The 16140-nt window shown below is 43.3% G+C and overlaps 1 protein-coding gene across 8 annotated transcripts in view; it reads left to right on the plus strand.

Moving 5' to 3' along the window:
- Positions 1-16140, plus strand: part of fcho2 (FCH and mu domain containing endocytic adaptor 2) — a 102639-nt gene that overhangs the window by 43799 nt on the left and 42700 nt on the right. For all 8 annotated transcript variants that reach the window (XM_029768840.1, XM_029768839.1, XM_029768841.1 and 5 more), the window contains exons 8-14: positions 3402-3498; positions 13870-13914; positions 14222-14294; positions 14915-14939; positions 15214-15270; positions 15361-15421; positions 15650-15825. In XM_029768840.1, the coding sequence (XP_029624700.1) occupies positions 3402-3498; positions 13870-13914; positions 14222-14294; positions 14915-14939; positions 15214-15270; positions 15361-15421; positions 15650-15825 (534 nt within the window). The remainder of the gene's footprint in view (positions 1-3401; positions 3499-13869; positions 13915-14221; positions 14295-14914; positions 14940-15213; positions 15271-15360; positions 15422-15649; positions 15826-16140) is intronic.

Genomic DNA, 16140 nt, shown 5'->3' on the forward strand with positions numbered 1-16140 from the left:
TTACTTACCAACAACAGCTGCAAATTAAAATAAAACAACATTGAATTTCACTTTCCTTACTTTGTCTAACACTATGATGAATCTAACACTTAGGTTTTGTGGGTCAATGCAGCATGTATTTAGTTTCATGGCACAAACGTTTGTTAGCATTCTTACACTGGCTTTATCCAGAGGAAGCAGGCCTGTTCAGGGGGGTTGCCGAGCAACACGTGCCTTGGAGGGAGAAAACGTTCTGCATAGGGCAACAAATTCCCATGATTTGTGAATCTGTTCGAACCGAACAGCTAGGTTGACAGCTAAAATGGCTTTGAAAAAACATGATTTCAGCTAATAAGGAGAAGTATCTCACAAAATGGCATTCACTAACCATAAACTCTTTATAAACTCAGCAAAAAAAGAAACGTCCTCTCACTGTCAACTGCGTTTAATTTCAGCAAACTTAACATGTGTAAATATTTGTATGAACATAACAAGATTCAACAACTGAGACATAAACTGAACAAGTTCCACAGACATGTGACTAACAGAAATGGAATAATGTGTCCCTGAACAAAGGGGGGGCAAAAGTAACAGTCAGTATCTGGTGTGGCCACCAGCTGCATTAAGTACTGCAGTGCATCTCCTCCTCATGGACTGCACCAGATTTGGCAGTTCTTGCTGTGAGATGTTACCCCACTCTTCCACCAAGGCACCTGCAAGTTCCCGGGCATTTCTGGGGGGAATGACCCTAGCCCTCACCCTCCGATCCAACAGGTCCCAGACATGCTCAATGGGATTGAAATCTGTGCTCTTCGCTGGCCATGGCAGAACACTGACATTCCTGTCTTGTAGGAAATCACGCACAGAATGAGCAGTATGGTTGGTGGCATTGTCATGCTGGAGGGTCATGTCAGGATGAGCCTGCAGGAAGGGTACCACATGAGGGAGGAGAATGTCTTCCCTGTAACGCACAGCGTTGAGATTGCCTGCAATGACAACAAGCTCAGTCCGATGATGCTGTGACACACCGCCCCAGACCATGACGGACCCTCCACCTCCAAATCGATCCCGCTCTAGAGTACATTCCTTCGACGATAAACGCAAATCTGACCATCACCCCTGGTGAGACACAACCGTGACTAGTCAGTGAAGGGCACTTTTTGCCTGTCCTGTCTGGTCCAGCGACAGTTGGTTTGTGCCCATAGGCGATGTTGTTGCCGGTGATGTCTGGTGAGGACCTGCGTTACAACAGGCCAACAAGCCCTCAGTCCAGCCTCTCTCAGCCTATTGCGGACAGTCTGAGCACTGATGGAGGGATTGTGCGTTCCAGGTGTAACTCAGGCAGTTGTTGTTGCCATCCTGTACCTGTCCCGCAGGTGTGATGTGCGGATGTACCGATCCTGTGCAGGTGTTGATACACGTGGTCTGCCACTGCGAGGAAGATCAGCTGTCTGTCCTGTCTCCCTGTAGCGCTGTCTTAGGCGTCTCACAGTACGGATATTGCAATTTATTACCCTGGCCACATCTGCAGTCCTCATGCCTCCTTGCAGCATGCCTAAGGCACGTTCACGCAGATGACCCTGGGCATCTTGCTTTTGATGTTTTTCAGAGTCAGTAGAAAGGCCTCTTTAGTGTCCTAAGTTTTCATAACTGTGACCATAATTGCCTACCGTCTGTAAGCTGTTAGTGTCTTAATGAACATGCACCTGTGGAACTGTCGTTAATTGTTTATGGTTCATTGAACAAGCATGGGAAACAGTGTTTAACCTCTACGGGCCACGGGGGCAGTATTGAGAATTTTGAAAAAAATATGTGCCCATTTTTAACTGCCTCCTACACCAACTCAGAAGCTAGGATATGCATATTATTAACACATTCGGATAGAAAACACTCTGAATTTTCTAAAACAGTTTGAATGGTGTCTGTAAGTATAACAAAACTCATATTGCAGGCAGAAACCTGAGAAAAATAGATTTAAAAAAATGAGAATTTTGTGGCTGTACTATTTAGTGTCATTGTTTTAAAGATACCACAGTGAGAAAGGATTCAGTTCGCAACTCCTACTGCTTCCACTAGATGTCAACGATCTTTAGAAAGTTGTTGGAAGCATCTGTGATAAATACACACCGAATTAGAAAGCTTACAAGTTGACACGTCATCACTTCATTTTTTGCGCCTGCGCATGAATCTGAGAAGAGTGCCTTTGTCATTATCGTTTATTCTAGACACTTGATAGGTTGTGTGAAAATATTACTGATGTTTACTGATGTTTCACGTTAAAAATGGAACAAAAGATTAGTGCTAAACAACGTTTGACATGTTTAAACAAACGTAAATAGATTATTTACTAGGTTTTCTTTAGTTTTTCGACGTGACTTTACACTGCCCACCTCATTTTGTGGGAGCCTACTGAACGCTAACTATTTGGACATAAATTATGAACTTTGTCAAAAGAAACCACATTTGTTCTGGACCTGGGATCTCTGGCAGCGCCTTCTGATGGAGATAATCAAAGGTAAGGGGATATTTAGAATGTTATTATCGATATTAGATGATGCTAATGCTAACGGTATAGCTTAGCTTAGCTTAGCATATAGCTTATTGTTGTTAGCATAGTACCCAGTTTATACAAAATGTGATTTCCCAGTAAAGTTATTTTGAGATCTGGCCCTTCGGTAGCAATTACGAGATGATAATATATTATTCTTTGAATGACATTATAATTTACCAATGTTTTCGAATAGTAATTCCGTGATTTGTAATGCTGGATTCACTGGGTGCATTCGAGCCGAAAAAAATTCTGAATTTCACCGCGACTGTAAATGCTGTTTTTGGATATAAATATGAACTTGATGGAACTAAAAATGCATGTATTGTATAACATAATGTCCTATGAGTGTCATCTGATGCAGATTGTCAAAGGTAAGTGCATAATTCTAGCTAGTTTTCTGTCTGTTGATGCCCTTCTTTGAATTGGCTAAACATTACACGCAGCTATTGTCAATGTACTCTCCTCACATAACCTAACTTTATGCATTCTCCGTAATGCCTCTGAAAATCGGACAGCGTGGTTAGATTTAGGAGATATATCTTTCAAATGGAGGAAAATAGTTGATTATTTGATTTTTTGAAATGATTACTCTTGCAGTTTTGAATTCCCCGCCATGGTCACATGACAATGAATCCCAATACCGGGATAAGATCGGGATAAGATCCTCAACAGGTTAAACCCTTTACAGTGAAGATCTGTGAAGGTATTTGGATTTTTACAAATTATCTTTGAAAGACAGGGTCCTGCAAAAGGGATGTTTTTTTTGTTGAGTTTATATAATATACATTTGGGGACAAAATTCTAACTTACTCAATCTGTAAACGAGGCGCACGTCTTGACCCTATGTGTTTGTTGTGTTGTCCCTCTGCAGGTCCATACAGAGTTTTTGCGGAACATGGAGAACACCTCTGTGGAGGGCTTGATACAGAAACTGGCTGAAAGTAAAGGAACGGGCAAAGAGAGACCAGGTAAGATGCCCTACACGCACAGACACACTTGCGATGATAGGAAAAACACGTATGCAGATCAATTTATTACACATATGTTATTGTGTATGACTGGTGAAGCACTTCAGTGGTTAGGGGCAATTTTATATAATTTGTCTACTCCTTCAGTATGCTTGAATCTGACTGTGGATCAGTGGTTAGTTAGGGGCAACTTCTATACTTACTCCTTCAATGTGGCTGAATCTGACCCTGTATCAGTGTCCTTTTATTAGAGGCAACTTCCTTGAAAGTAACTTTCTGTCTTTAAGATGGATATGGGCCTATGATAGGGAGAGCCAATGAGAGAGCAGTAAAAGGCCATCTGACTCAATGGATGTAATCTGCTGTAAAGGTAGGTAGGTGATGTTCCACTTAGCATGTGACACCATGCAAGCTGGGACAGTGGTCGGGGCGTTTACACACATGATAACTTGGATATATACTGTGTCGATGTGCAGGGGTACGAGGTAATTGAGGTAGATATGTACATATAGGTGGGTAAAGTTACTAGGCAACAGGATAGATAATAAGCAGCAGCATATATGATGAGCCAAAGGAGTGAATGCAGATAGTCCGGGTAGCTATTTGGTTAACTATTTAGCAGTCTTATGGCATGGGAGTAGAAACTGTTTAGGGTCCAGTGGATATCGACATCGATATCGCTTGCAATGCGGTAGCAGAGAGAACAGTCTATGACTTGGTTGGCTGGAGTCTTTGACAATTTGCAGGGCCATCCTTCCTTTTAGGGCCTTCCAATTTGTAGGGCCGTACGCACTACCTTATGTGCTGCCTTGCGGTCGGATGCATCCAAGCGGTTGCCATACCAAGCGATGATGCAGTCAGTCAAGATTCTCTCAATGGTGCAGCTGTATAACTTTTTGAGGATCTGAAGGCCCATGTCAAATCTTTTCAGCCTCCTGATGGGGAAGAGGCGTTTTCGTGCCTTCACGACTGTGTTGTTGTGTGTGGACCTTGTTAATTCCTTAGTGATGTGGACACAGAGGAACTTGAAGCACTACAGCCCCAATGATGTGGATGAAGTCCTTGATCAGCTCCTTTGTCTTGCTGACGTTGAGGGAGAGGTTGTTGTGGGCCTTCCAATTGACTGACCTCCTCCCTACAGGCTGTCTCATCATTGGTGATCAGGCCTACCACCGTTGTGTTGTCAGCAAACTTAATGATGGTGTGTTACGTTTTCCAGCAAAAAAAAACAAATAATGTCACTCAAACAAAAGAGGATACTAACAAACATTCACTGACAACTACCAAAACGAAACAGGTGGGGTTTTAGGAGGGGTTCTAAAAGACACTCTTGAGGGTGTCCACTGAAAGTTGCATAGCAACAACTGGGACCTTAAAACACCCACCATGAGCACCCACTCAATTTAGTAAAGGCAAACCAAAAGGAAAACCAACACCAAACTTAAAGACAGGAAGCAAACCAAAAAAACTAAATAACAAAAAAGGGTTGTCTAGAAATAAAAATAGGGAGAGCCAACTAAAGGTGTTAACCCTCCGCATCTCTCAAGACAATTGGAGCACTGGGCCAGCCACTCTTAAATAGCACCTGGGCTCGCACAGGTGAAACACCTTCCCACAAATGAGATGGCAAACAGCACAGGTGTAACATACAGTATACTGACTAACGAGGTGACACCAATAGATGCGCCCTATGTGCTAACAAACTATATGTGCTAAAGTCCAACTTCAAAACATAAATGGAAAAACCAAAGCCTGTAACAGTGTTGGAGTCTGACGTGGGCTTCCCTCACCGCTTGGGGGTGGCCCATCAGGAAGTCCAGGATCCAGTTGCAAAGGGAGGTGTTCAGTCCTAGGGTCCTGAGCTTAGTGATGAGCTTGAAGGGCACTATGGTGTTGAACGCTGAGCTGTAGTCAATGAACAGCATTCTCATATAGGTGTTCCTCTTGTCCAGGTGGGAGAGGGCAGTGTGGAGTGCAATAGAGATTGCGTCATTTGTTGATCTGTTGGGGCGGTATGCAAATTGGAGTGGGTCTAGGTTATCTGGGATGATTGTGTTGATGTGAGACATGACAGGCTTTCAAAGCATTTCATGGCTACAGATGTGAGTGCTACGGAGTGATAGTCATTTAGGCAGGTTACCTTGACGTTCTTGAGCACAAGGACTATGGTTGTCTGCTTGAAACATGTAGGTGTTACTATGGTGGTCAGGGAGAGGTAAAAAATGTCAGTGAAGACACTTGCCAGCTGGTCAGCGCATGCTCTGAATGCACATCCTGGTAATCCATCTGGCTTTGTGGCCTTGTGAATGTTAGCCTGTTTATCGGCTGCGGAGAGCAAGAACACAGTAGTCTGGAACAGCTGGTGCTCTCATGCATGGTTCAGTGTTGCTTGCCTTGAAGCAAGCATGGAAGGCATTTAGCTCGTCTGGTAGGATTGTGTCACTGGGCAGCTTGCGGCTGCGTTTCCCTTTGTAATCCGTGATAGTCTGCAAGCCCTGCCACATTTGACGAGCATCAGAGCCGGCGTAGTAGGATTCGATCTTAGTCCTGTATTGATGCTTTGCCTGTTTGGCTCGTCTGAGGTCGTAGCGGGATTTCTTATAAGCGTCCGGATTAGTGTCCCACTCCTAGCCTTTAGCTCAGTGTCGATGTTGCCTGTAATTCATGGCTTCTGGTTGGGATATGTCCGTACGGTCACTATGGGGACATCGTCGATGCACTTATTAATGATGCCGGTGACTGATGTGGTAAAACTCATCAATGTTATCGAATGCATCCCGGAACATATTCCAGTCTGTGCTAGCGAAGCAGTCCAGTAACTTAGCATCTACTTCATCAGACCACTTCCGTATTGAGCGCATCACTGGTACTTTTCTGTTTTGCTTGTAAAGAAGAATCCGAAGGATGAGTTATAATAAGATTTGCGAAAGGGAGGGCGAGGGTGAGCTTTATGCCTTTCTGTGTGTGGAGTAAAGGGGATCAAGAGTTTTGTTGCACAGGTGACATGCTAGTAAAAATGAGAACTGATATGTTTCCCTGCATTAAAATCACTGGCCACATGAAGCGAAGCCTTTGGATGTTGCATTTTCTCGTTTGCTTATGGCCCTATAAAGCTTGTTGAGTGCAGTCTTAGTGCCAACATTGGTTTGTGGTGGTAAATAGACCATTACGAAAAGTAAATAGTATGGTCTGCATCTTATCATGAAGTATTCTAACCCGTGCGATCAAACTCTAGACTTCCTTAATATTAGAGATTGCACACCAGCTGTTGTCACTTTTGAATGCTGGCGGTGCTTTCACTCTAGTGGTAGCATGAGACAGAGTCTACAACCCACACAAGTGGCTCAGGTAGTGCAGCTCATCCAGGATGGCACATCAATGCGAGCTGTGGCAAGAAGGTTTGCTGTGTCTGTCAGCGTAGTGTCCAGAGCATGGAGGCGCTACCAGGAGACAGGCCAGTACATCAGGAGACATGGAGGAGGCCGTAGGAGGGCAACAACCAAGCAGCAGGACCGCTACCTCCGCCTTTGTGCAAGGAGGAGCAGGAGAAGCACTGCTAGATTCCTGCAAAATGACCTCCAGCAGGCCACAAATGTGCATGTGTCTGCTCAAACGGTCAGAAACAGACTCCATGAGGGTGGTATGAGGGCCCGACGTCCACAGGTGGGGGTTGTGCTTACAGCCCAACACCGTGCAGGACGTTTGGCATTTGCCAGAGAACACCAAGATTGACAAATTCGCCACTGGCGCCCTGTGCTCTTCACAGATGAAAGCAGGTTCACACTGAGCACATGTGACAGATGTGACAGAGTCTGGAGACGTTGTGGAGAACGTTCTGCTGCCTGCAACATCCTCCAGCAAGACCGGTTTGGCGGTGGGTCAGTCATGGTGTGGGGTGGCATTTCTTTGGGGGGCCACACAGCCCTCCATGTGCTCGCCAGAGGTAGCCTGACTGCCATTAGGTACCGAGATGAGATCCTCAGACCCCTTGTGAGACCATATGCTGGTGCGGTTGGCCCTGGGTTCCTCCTAATGCAAGACAATGCTAGACCTCATGTGGCTGGAGTGTGTCAGCAGTTCCTGCAAGAGGAAGGCATTGATGCTATGGACTGGCCCGCCCGTTCCCCAGACCTGAATCCAATTGAGCACATCTGGGACATCATGTCTCACTCCATCCACCAACGCCACGTTGCACCACACGCCACCTCATCAGGAGCATGCCCAGGCATTGTAGGGAGGTCATACAGGCACGTGGAGGCCACACACACTACTGAGACTCATTTTGACTTGTTTTAAGGACATTACATCAAAGTTGGATCAGCCTGTAGTGTGGTTTTCCATTTTACTTTTGAGTGTGACTCCAAATCCAGACCTCCATGGGTTGATAAATTGGATTTCCATTGATTATTTTTGTGTGATTTTGTTGTCAGCACATTCAACTATGTAAAGAAAAAAGAATTTAATAAGATTATTTATTTCATTCAGATCTAGGATGTGTTGTTTAGGTGTTCCCTTTATTTTTTTGAGCAGTGTGTGTATATATATATATATATATATATATATATATATATACACACACTGCTAACACACACACACACACACACACACACACACACACACACACATTGCTGTGTTGAGGCTGCAGACTGAACTAAGCAACCAGAACCAAGCTCTTCTGGGGGTCAGGAGCTCAACATTGGTTCTTGTGTAAACTACGACATGCTACAGTAATCAAGGGAAATCTCTCCAAATGGTGTCACTCCTTCTACCTCTCTCTTGCTCGGTTGGTCTTGCGCTCTCGCGCACACTCGTCTGTGTAAAACCTTGCGTGTCAGGAGTTTATTAGATCCTAATCTCAAAGCCAATCATGGTAGGCCTAAAGAAAATGGGTTGACTATCACATACAGTGCCTTCGGGAAGTATGACTTTTTCCACATTTTGTTACGTTACAGCCTTATTCTAAAACGGATTAAATAGATACAAATCCTTAGCAATCTACACACAATACCCCATAATGACAAAGCGAAAACAGGATTTTAGACATTTTTGCCTCTTTGGCAAAATAAGGCAAAAATACTGTATTTACATAAGTATTCAGACCCTTTGCTATGAGACTTGAAATTGAGCTCAGGTGCATCCTGTTTCCATTGATCATCTTTGAGATGTTTCTACAACTTGATTGGAGTCCACCTGTGGTAAATTCAATTGATTGGACATTTGGAAAGGCACACCTGTCTATATAAGGTCAGAGCAAAAACCAAGCCATGAGGTCGAAGGAATTGACCGTAGAGCTCCGAGACAGGATTGTGTCGAGGCACAGATCTGGGGAAGGGTACCAAAACATTTCTGCAGCATTGAAGGTCCCCAAGAACACAGTGGCCTCTATCATTATTAAATGGAAGAAGTTTGGAACCACCCAGATAGAACATCTCTGGATAGACCTTAAAATAGCTGTGCAGCAACGCTCACCATCCAACCTGACAGAGTTTGAGAGGATCTGCAGAGAAGAATGGGAGAAACTCCCCAAATACAGGTGTGCCAAGCTTGTAGCGTCATACCCAAGAATACTCGAGGCTGTAATCGCTGCCAAAGGTGCTTCAGCAAAGTACTGAGTAAAAGGGTCTGAATACTTATTTAAATGTGATATCAGTTTTTATTTTGAATAAATTAGCAAACATTTCTGAATCTGTTTTTGCTTTGTCATTATGGGGTATTGTATGTGTATATTGATATTGCGGGGGGGGACTAATTCATCAATTTTAGAATAAGGCTGTAACCTAACAACATTTTGAAAAAGTCAAGAGGTCTGAATACTTTCCCCAAGGCACTGTAAATATGGCAAGGATAATGGGGAATAATGCACATCTTTACCTTACACATCCTTCTCTCATCTCCATATTCATGAATAGCTTATGCCATCCTTTTGACTCCTGGGGAAGGTACATGGTAATCTATGGTTACAGCCTATGTTGTGTTATGCATTGTGGCTTTCCCAGGGCTTGCACTGTATCTTATCAGGTAGCCAACACAAAGGGCCCTACTTGGGGTGTGTTTGTGTGTATACAAATGGTGACCCTTGACCTCTGTGTCCAGACGTGGCGTCCAGACAGCAGCGGCCTTCATTTTGTTTTGACAGCAGAATTAATTGAGGGCTGAAAACAGTTGTAAAATTCCTCCCCTTATCAAGCTGTTCATTAGAGATCGCACCGTGGCCTAGGCCGTGTCAGAAAAATAACCTGCCTGTCCCTTGATGAAATAGCTGAACGGATGGCTGGTCCAGTGCCTTTAGAGAGAGGGAGCTTGAATAAACTTTCTACTGCGGAAACAATCCTAAAGTGACACGCTGCGAGGGTGGGTGGGGGGGGGTTCGCAGTGTTCACCGATATCCAGCTGAGCTGTCAACTGGCGGCTAGCCAGACACGCAACCCCTCCGCCCCTTCTCCCTCTCTCTCCGCTCCGCTCCGAGCACCATATGAAGCATATACAATTTAAAAAACCATTCTCCGCTCATGTGTGACTCGACTGCATGCTTCTCTCAAAGAGAGAAATAGAAAAGAAATCTCTTCCTCTATATAAACAAAGTCGTCTTGTCTGTTTATGAAATGTTTAAACGGTTCCCAATGCCGCCTGTGCAGATTTAGGTAAGATTAGCGTGTCTAGTTTGTAGTTTTTTTTTGCTGTAGTCCATGTATGCGTAAATATTGTCAGATGCAATTTTAGGATGCTGTCAGCGAAAGGTTCCTGCACTGTTCTTGCTTTATTTCAGGCAATAGCCGTTTTGGTCAGTCATGCAATGTGGAGTAGCCTAAGTATAGGCTTTAGAAATGTTCTTTCAAATATGTTTATTATTCTCTTAGAATTGGTTACTATGGGGTGTTTGGCAATGGCAGCAACTGTTTAATACTTTCGGAGATTATGGTAAATGTAAGTGTTCCCTCTTGGCTAAGTAAATCTACCTGCTTCATGTCAGCACTGTGGGGATTAGGCATTGAGCAAGGATCCCTCTCCTCCTCTCCTCTCCTCTCTCTCGTGAACTAGTTCTCGGATGAGCGTAGCGCACACACAAACAGCAGTCACGTCAGTGTGTGTTAGCCGGCGGTGAAGAGCTAACGATAGACGCTCTGATATTGTAGAGTAGATCGGTCAGTGTGTGTTAGCCGGCGGTGAAGAGCTAACGATAGACGCTCTGATATTGTAGAGTAGATCGGTCAGTGTGTGTTAGCCGGCGGTGAAGAGCTAACGATAGACGCTCTGATATTGTAGAGTAGATCGGTCAGTGTGTGTTAGCCGGCGGTGAAGAGCTAACGATAGACGCTCTGATATTGTAGAGTAGATCGGTCATTGGTGGACTCTATCCACTTCACTTGGCGTGATGCGTGCCTCTCGTGACTCGCCGCTTCCATGCGCTTCTCCAAGCTCTGCGCGCCCTGAACAATGCGTCAATTCTGCTCGCGACTGACGTTCTCTGGGGAAGGATGCATTGAAGCGCTGTTGCCGTATATGTTTGACTAAAATATCATTAGCTTTGTTTTTTCAGGTCAAGGCATTTTGGTGCCATGGAAATAAAATCTTGCCCAAGGCTGGCCTCCTCCCCTCTCTTCTTTCTCTTTCCATGGTCTGGTATAGGCTAGTAAACGCAGACTGTGTGTCGTGCATGAGCTTTTAAGAAGATAAATACAAAGGAAAATGCCCAAAAAGGCACTTGGAACGGATCTGTGTTCTGATGAGTAGGCTGTGTAGTCACGGAATCCCAAGATTGCTTTATCAACAGACAAAATAGATAACAAAATTTATAAAATCCTAGTTATTCCATCTACTATAGACTACACCACTTTAATCTTATGTTAATAGGAATTCATTTATTGTTAATAGATTATTCCTCTGAGAAAATTCACATAAAACAAGGTAAAAGTCCCCATTTCACACTCATCGTCTTTCTGCTCATGGTAAACCGTAAGATGATAGCTTTTGACTGGCTGACTTGTCATTGTGCTAACATCATATGGGGCCTTGTACTATTGACACGCACATTCATCGTGAGTGTTGGTTTTTCCCACAGCTTTTTATTTTGTATTTTTTTATTCAACCTTTTATTTAACTAGTCAAGTCAGTTAAGAACAAATTCTTATTTACAATGACGGCCTACCCCAGCCAAACCCAGATGATGCTGGTCCAATTGTGCGCCGCCCTACGTGACTCCCAATCACGGCCGGTTGTGATACAGCCTGGAATCAAACCAGGGTCTGTAGTGACGCCTCTAGCACTGAGATGCTAGAGGCATTTTTCTCAAGACTCGTGGCATTCCAAGTGCTCCGAGGTAAATATGCATAATTGATGAACATTAAATGAAGCAAGCTCTTTGTTGTTTTTCATAGGGGGTTTTCTTATTCATTTATGTATTCATTTTTTGTTGTTGTGAAAATCAAGTTCGGCTCAAAATTACATCAAGGTCATTCCTCCGAGCAGACTTGACCTTTTTTTCTTTTTTATAAACGTGTCTACTTATTGAATTATCACTATATGCATTATCATTGGTTTGTCAAGACTGAGATGGAGCCAACTCACAAGCTCTGTGTGTTTAGTGTGTGCGTCCGTTCTCGCTTACGAGAAGGGCAGATCAGGCTAGTGGGGTGTGTCTGTCCATGGGTTTTAAACACCTCACTCCATGACACTTTAAGTGGTTCAGTGGCTCAAACCTGTTAAATCCCTCCAACTCTGCTAGTCTGCTTCCTTTGAATGGCAGGTGTTATTTCATTTGATTGGTTGTTTGGTGTCTTTCTCCGGTTTACAGTATGTACAGTATAATTGTCTTGTATGTCCATGAGAGTGTGTGGCTAAAAGTGTTGAGGGTGTGTGTGTTTGTGAGAGAGAGACTGAGGAATACCGATTGCTTGTTAGTGTGGCTATACATGCATGTGTGTGTAGTGTGCTGTTGTTTGTGTTGCGTGCTGCAGTGCTTGTGTGTGTCTGTATGTGTTCATGAGTGCAATGAATGTGTGCTGTACTGCACTGCACCTTTGCGTGCTGTAGTGTTTTCCCCTGTTTCAGGATAGAGCGTCACACATCTCGCTGATGGCCACCAGACACTGTGTGGAATGTGCTATTGACCCTTTCTGCCCTCTAGGATCAGCATAGACAATTTACCAAGCGTGTGTGTGTGTGTGTGTGTGTGTGTCTGACTGGATGCTGTCTGTTCCTGCCAAGCCGTGCGTGCGCGACATTCACAACACTGCCAGCAGAGGGTCATTCACCTCGGGCTCGCACAACTACCGTATAACCATGTGACCGACGGTTATGGATGAAGACTGTCATGAAAGTAAAATGAACAACAACCTGCTGACTGAAAACCGGACGGCCGGGCATTCATTCGGTTGAGTCCGTTTCTGCGGTAACATGGACTCTTAACAATGTATTGAAACGAAGTCGCTCTGGATAAGAGCGTCTGCTAAATGACTTAAATGTAAATGTAAATGTTGCTACTTGCGAAAACAAGCAAGTTGTAGCAAACAAGTCGGTTGCCTAGGCAACACCCCCCCACAATGTAGCAGCAGGGCATGGATGTTCTAAACCTGGCAATTTGACTGGTAAACTCGTGTACACTTGCAATGGCTGCCTGGTATTGTGATGCAATAATTTCCATGGTAATGTAGGATGTTCATTCAAATGATGTTAACTGGTGTGGTTCATTCATATTTTTTATGTCAGTTGAGTTTAATCCACAAATCACGTCGCATTGATGGGTACACTTCCTGCTTTTACTTCCTATGGGTACACTCGCAATGGCCGCTAGTCTACCCATTTTGCCATCATTGACTTGAATTTGGATGCCCATTCTATTAATTCTATTTCTTTGTCAGCACATGTAGTCCGGAGCGGAGGAGAGGAGAAAATGTGCGTTTAAAAAAATATATGTTTTGCTGTTTGAGCGGTTATTACGATGAATTCCATGACCGTCACAGCCCTGCATTCACCTCTTAAATGGCAAATGAACCTAACTTATTGTTTCTGTCTTATCAGGAGACTCTAGAGAAGGGATGGGTGGCCACATTATTCAAAACTGCAAACATTTCTCTCCAACCCATCGCAAAAATGAGTCAAATTGCATGAAATCAGTAATAAAATTGCAAAATATTCTCTCCGCCCCATGACAAAATGTGTACAATTGCAGCAAACTTTCTTTAAAAGTACCACGTTTTCTCTACGCCCCATGGCAAAATGCATAAAATCGCTGGAAATGAACTCTTAAACGTATTTCACTTAGTTCCCCCAAAAGGCTAGGGCCGGCTCTGACTGCATGTGTGGGTAAGGATGTGGGTACGCAGACCTGCGAGCCACTGCGGCCCCTCTAAATGATTGTTTCTGTCTTATCAGGTCCTATTGAGTTTGAGGAGTGCAACACTGCCATCGCCACTGAAGGTAAGTCTCACACACACACACCCTGCTTTTCTATAGTCTATTCCCACCTCAATGAAACAAACAAACCAACCGAGAACTGGATGAAAATCTGAAATAAATGTGAAAAGTCAGACTTTTTATATTTATAAGATGTTTTAAGTTGTCTGACCTCTTCCCAGCTCAATTGTGATAAATCTGAAGAATTATGAGTGTTTCTAAAAGTTACTGATTTATCACTTTTTGTTTGGGTTTGGAGTTTGTCACTCATATTTGTCAAAACCAAATCCATTTGTTCAGTGTCACACGCACTCCTTTGGTTTGTTTCTAGGAGCCAAACCCAGAAAGAGAAAAACATATGCGTTCCCTGGCCGCCGGAAAGACAACAAGGACACAGACTCCACGTGAGTATACAGCTTCTACTTTTACATTTTGAAGAGTATTTATCAAGGATTTGTAAGTCGTTTTTATACTGTTAATTGTGTACTTTCCACTGTCTGGGAATAGGATGGGATGGCTTTGTGGAGAGTCTTTTTAAATGACTGATTCTGTTTCAAATTATCCAAGATAAATTCAAATGATCTTGCTTTTTAATGGGGGTGTCCTGCAGACCCAGGTTCAAATACTATTTCAAATATCTCAAATAGTTTCACATACATTTCGAAATACATATTCGGATAGTATTTCAAAATACTCATGCACGGACTCAAATACATTCCCATGTATTTGAAAATAGTATTTGAAATAAGTATTTGAAAACTCTTTGAAATAGTAGGCTATTTATAGGAAATTATTAGAAAATACTTTCAAGTACTTCCAATAGAAGTAGTTATTTGAAAATACACAGAAAACAAGAATTTAAATAACAAATAATCAAATACTCATGTAACCCAGGTTTGGTGCCCTGATAGGTGATACTCCTTTAGCTTCGTTGGACTCAATGATAAAATGTTTCACTTTTATGACCATGGCTTTTTTATGAGTATGAAACTACTCTTGGTTGTTTCTTTTGGCATGTTCTCAGGGAGTCGACAGAAGTTGAAGCTGCTGTGAGTACCCTTCAGTTACATACTTTAAAATGGCATTTATTTGAATGACATTAATTCAATAGTATGTACGATACTGTGTTATTATACTAGTGAATTATTTTGTAGTGTCGTCATCATGCAATAGTATTGCAAATATTTGTCAATTATTGTAGAAATTGTCGACGTAATTACATTTGTTGAAATTATAGTAATTCTCTCTCTCGCTCTCTGCCTGTCTCTCTCTCTGCCTGTCTCGCTCTCTGCCTGTCTCTCTCTCTTCTTCTCTGGGCTGTAGAATAATACCAACGGAGCTCCTCCTGGGTACTACGGCACCATAGACTTCCAGAATGCTGTGAGTGTCACACACACACTAACAGCAAAATACCACAGCAAGTTATGTGCATTAATGACCCAATATTTTTGTCGTCTCTCTCTCTTCTAGAATGTCCCCACGGTTGATGAAGATGGCTTCTGTATCAGACCGGAAGACCGCAACGAAAATGATATCCTCCAACACTCCTCAATGCTTTACACTGTTCAAAAACTATTTTGTATTCAAACGCATTTTATCGTTCCTTTTGGCACCGATCCCATTCTAACATGCATTCAGTAAGATGTAACTGTTGGTTTCATGTTACCATATCTCCATGAAGCCACTATATTGCCATAGAGCCACTAATCTCTCTGGCTGTGTGTTATGATCTGTTCTGCTCCTTAACCGTGTGTTCCACATGCCAAAGATAACTCGTTCTATTCATCGAGTGACTCGGAGGACGAGGATGAACCCAGGAAGTTCCGCGTGGAGATCAAGCCGGTGGCGCCCAACAACGGGACGCACCAGAGCCGAGCCACCATCGACGAACTCAAGGCCTCCATCGGAAACATCAGCCTGTCGCCTCCAAACATGGTACGTCAATTCTGTAGTCTTTACAACTTCATTTGATAGAAACCTGTTGCTCCACAGTTCTGTCAGAGATTCCACACACATATTGTAGACAGTCACAAAAGTTTTGGTCTTCTGTAGCTCAGTTGGTAGAGCAGCATGGTGCTTGCAATGTCAGAATAGTGGGTTCGATACCTGGGACCACCCATAGGTAAATGTATGCACGCATGGCTAAGTTGCTTTGGATAAAAGCATTTGCTTAATGGTGGTGGTATTATTATTATTATTATATATTATGATAAAAATGTATTTGTCACATGTGCCGAATACAACAGGTGT

This window comes from Salmo trutta, chromosome 12, assembly GCF_901001165.1.
Source record: "Salmo trutta chromosome 12, fSalTru1.1, whole genome shotgun sequence".
Classification (NCBI taxonomy): Eukaryota; Metazoa; Chordata; class Actinopteri; order Salmoniformes; family Salmonidae; genus Salmo; species Salmo trutta.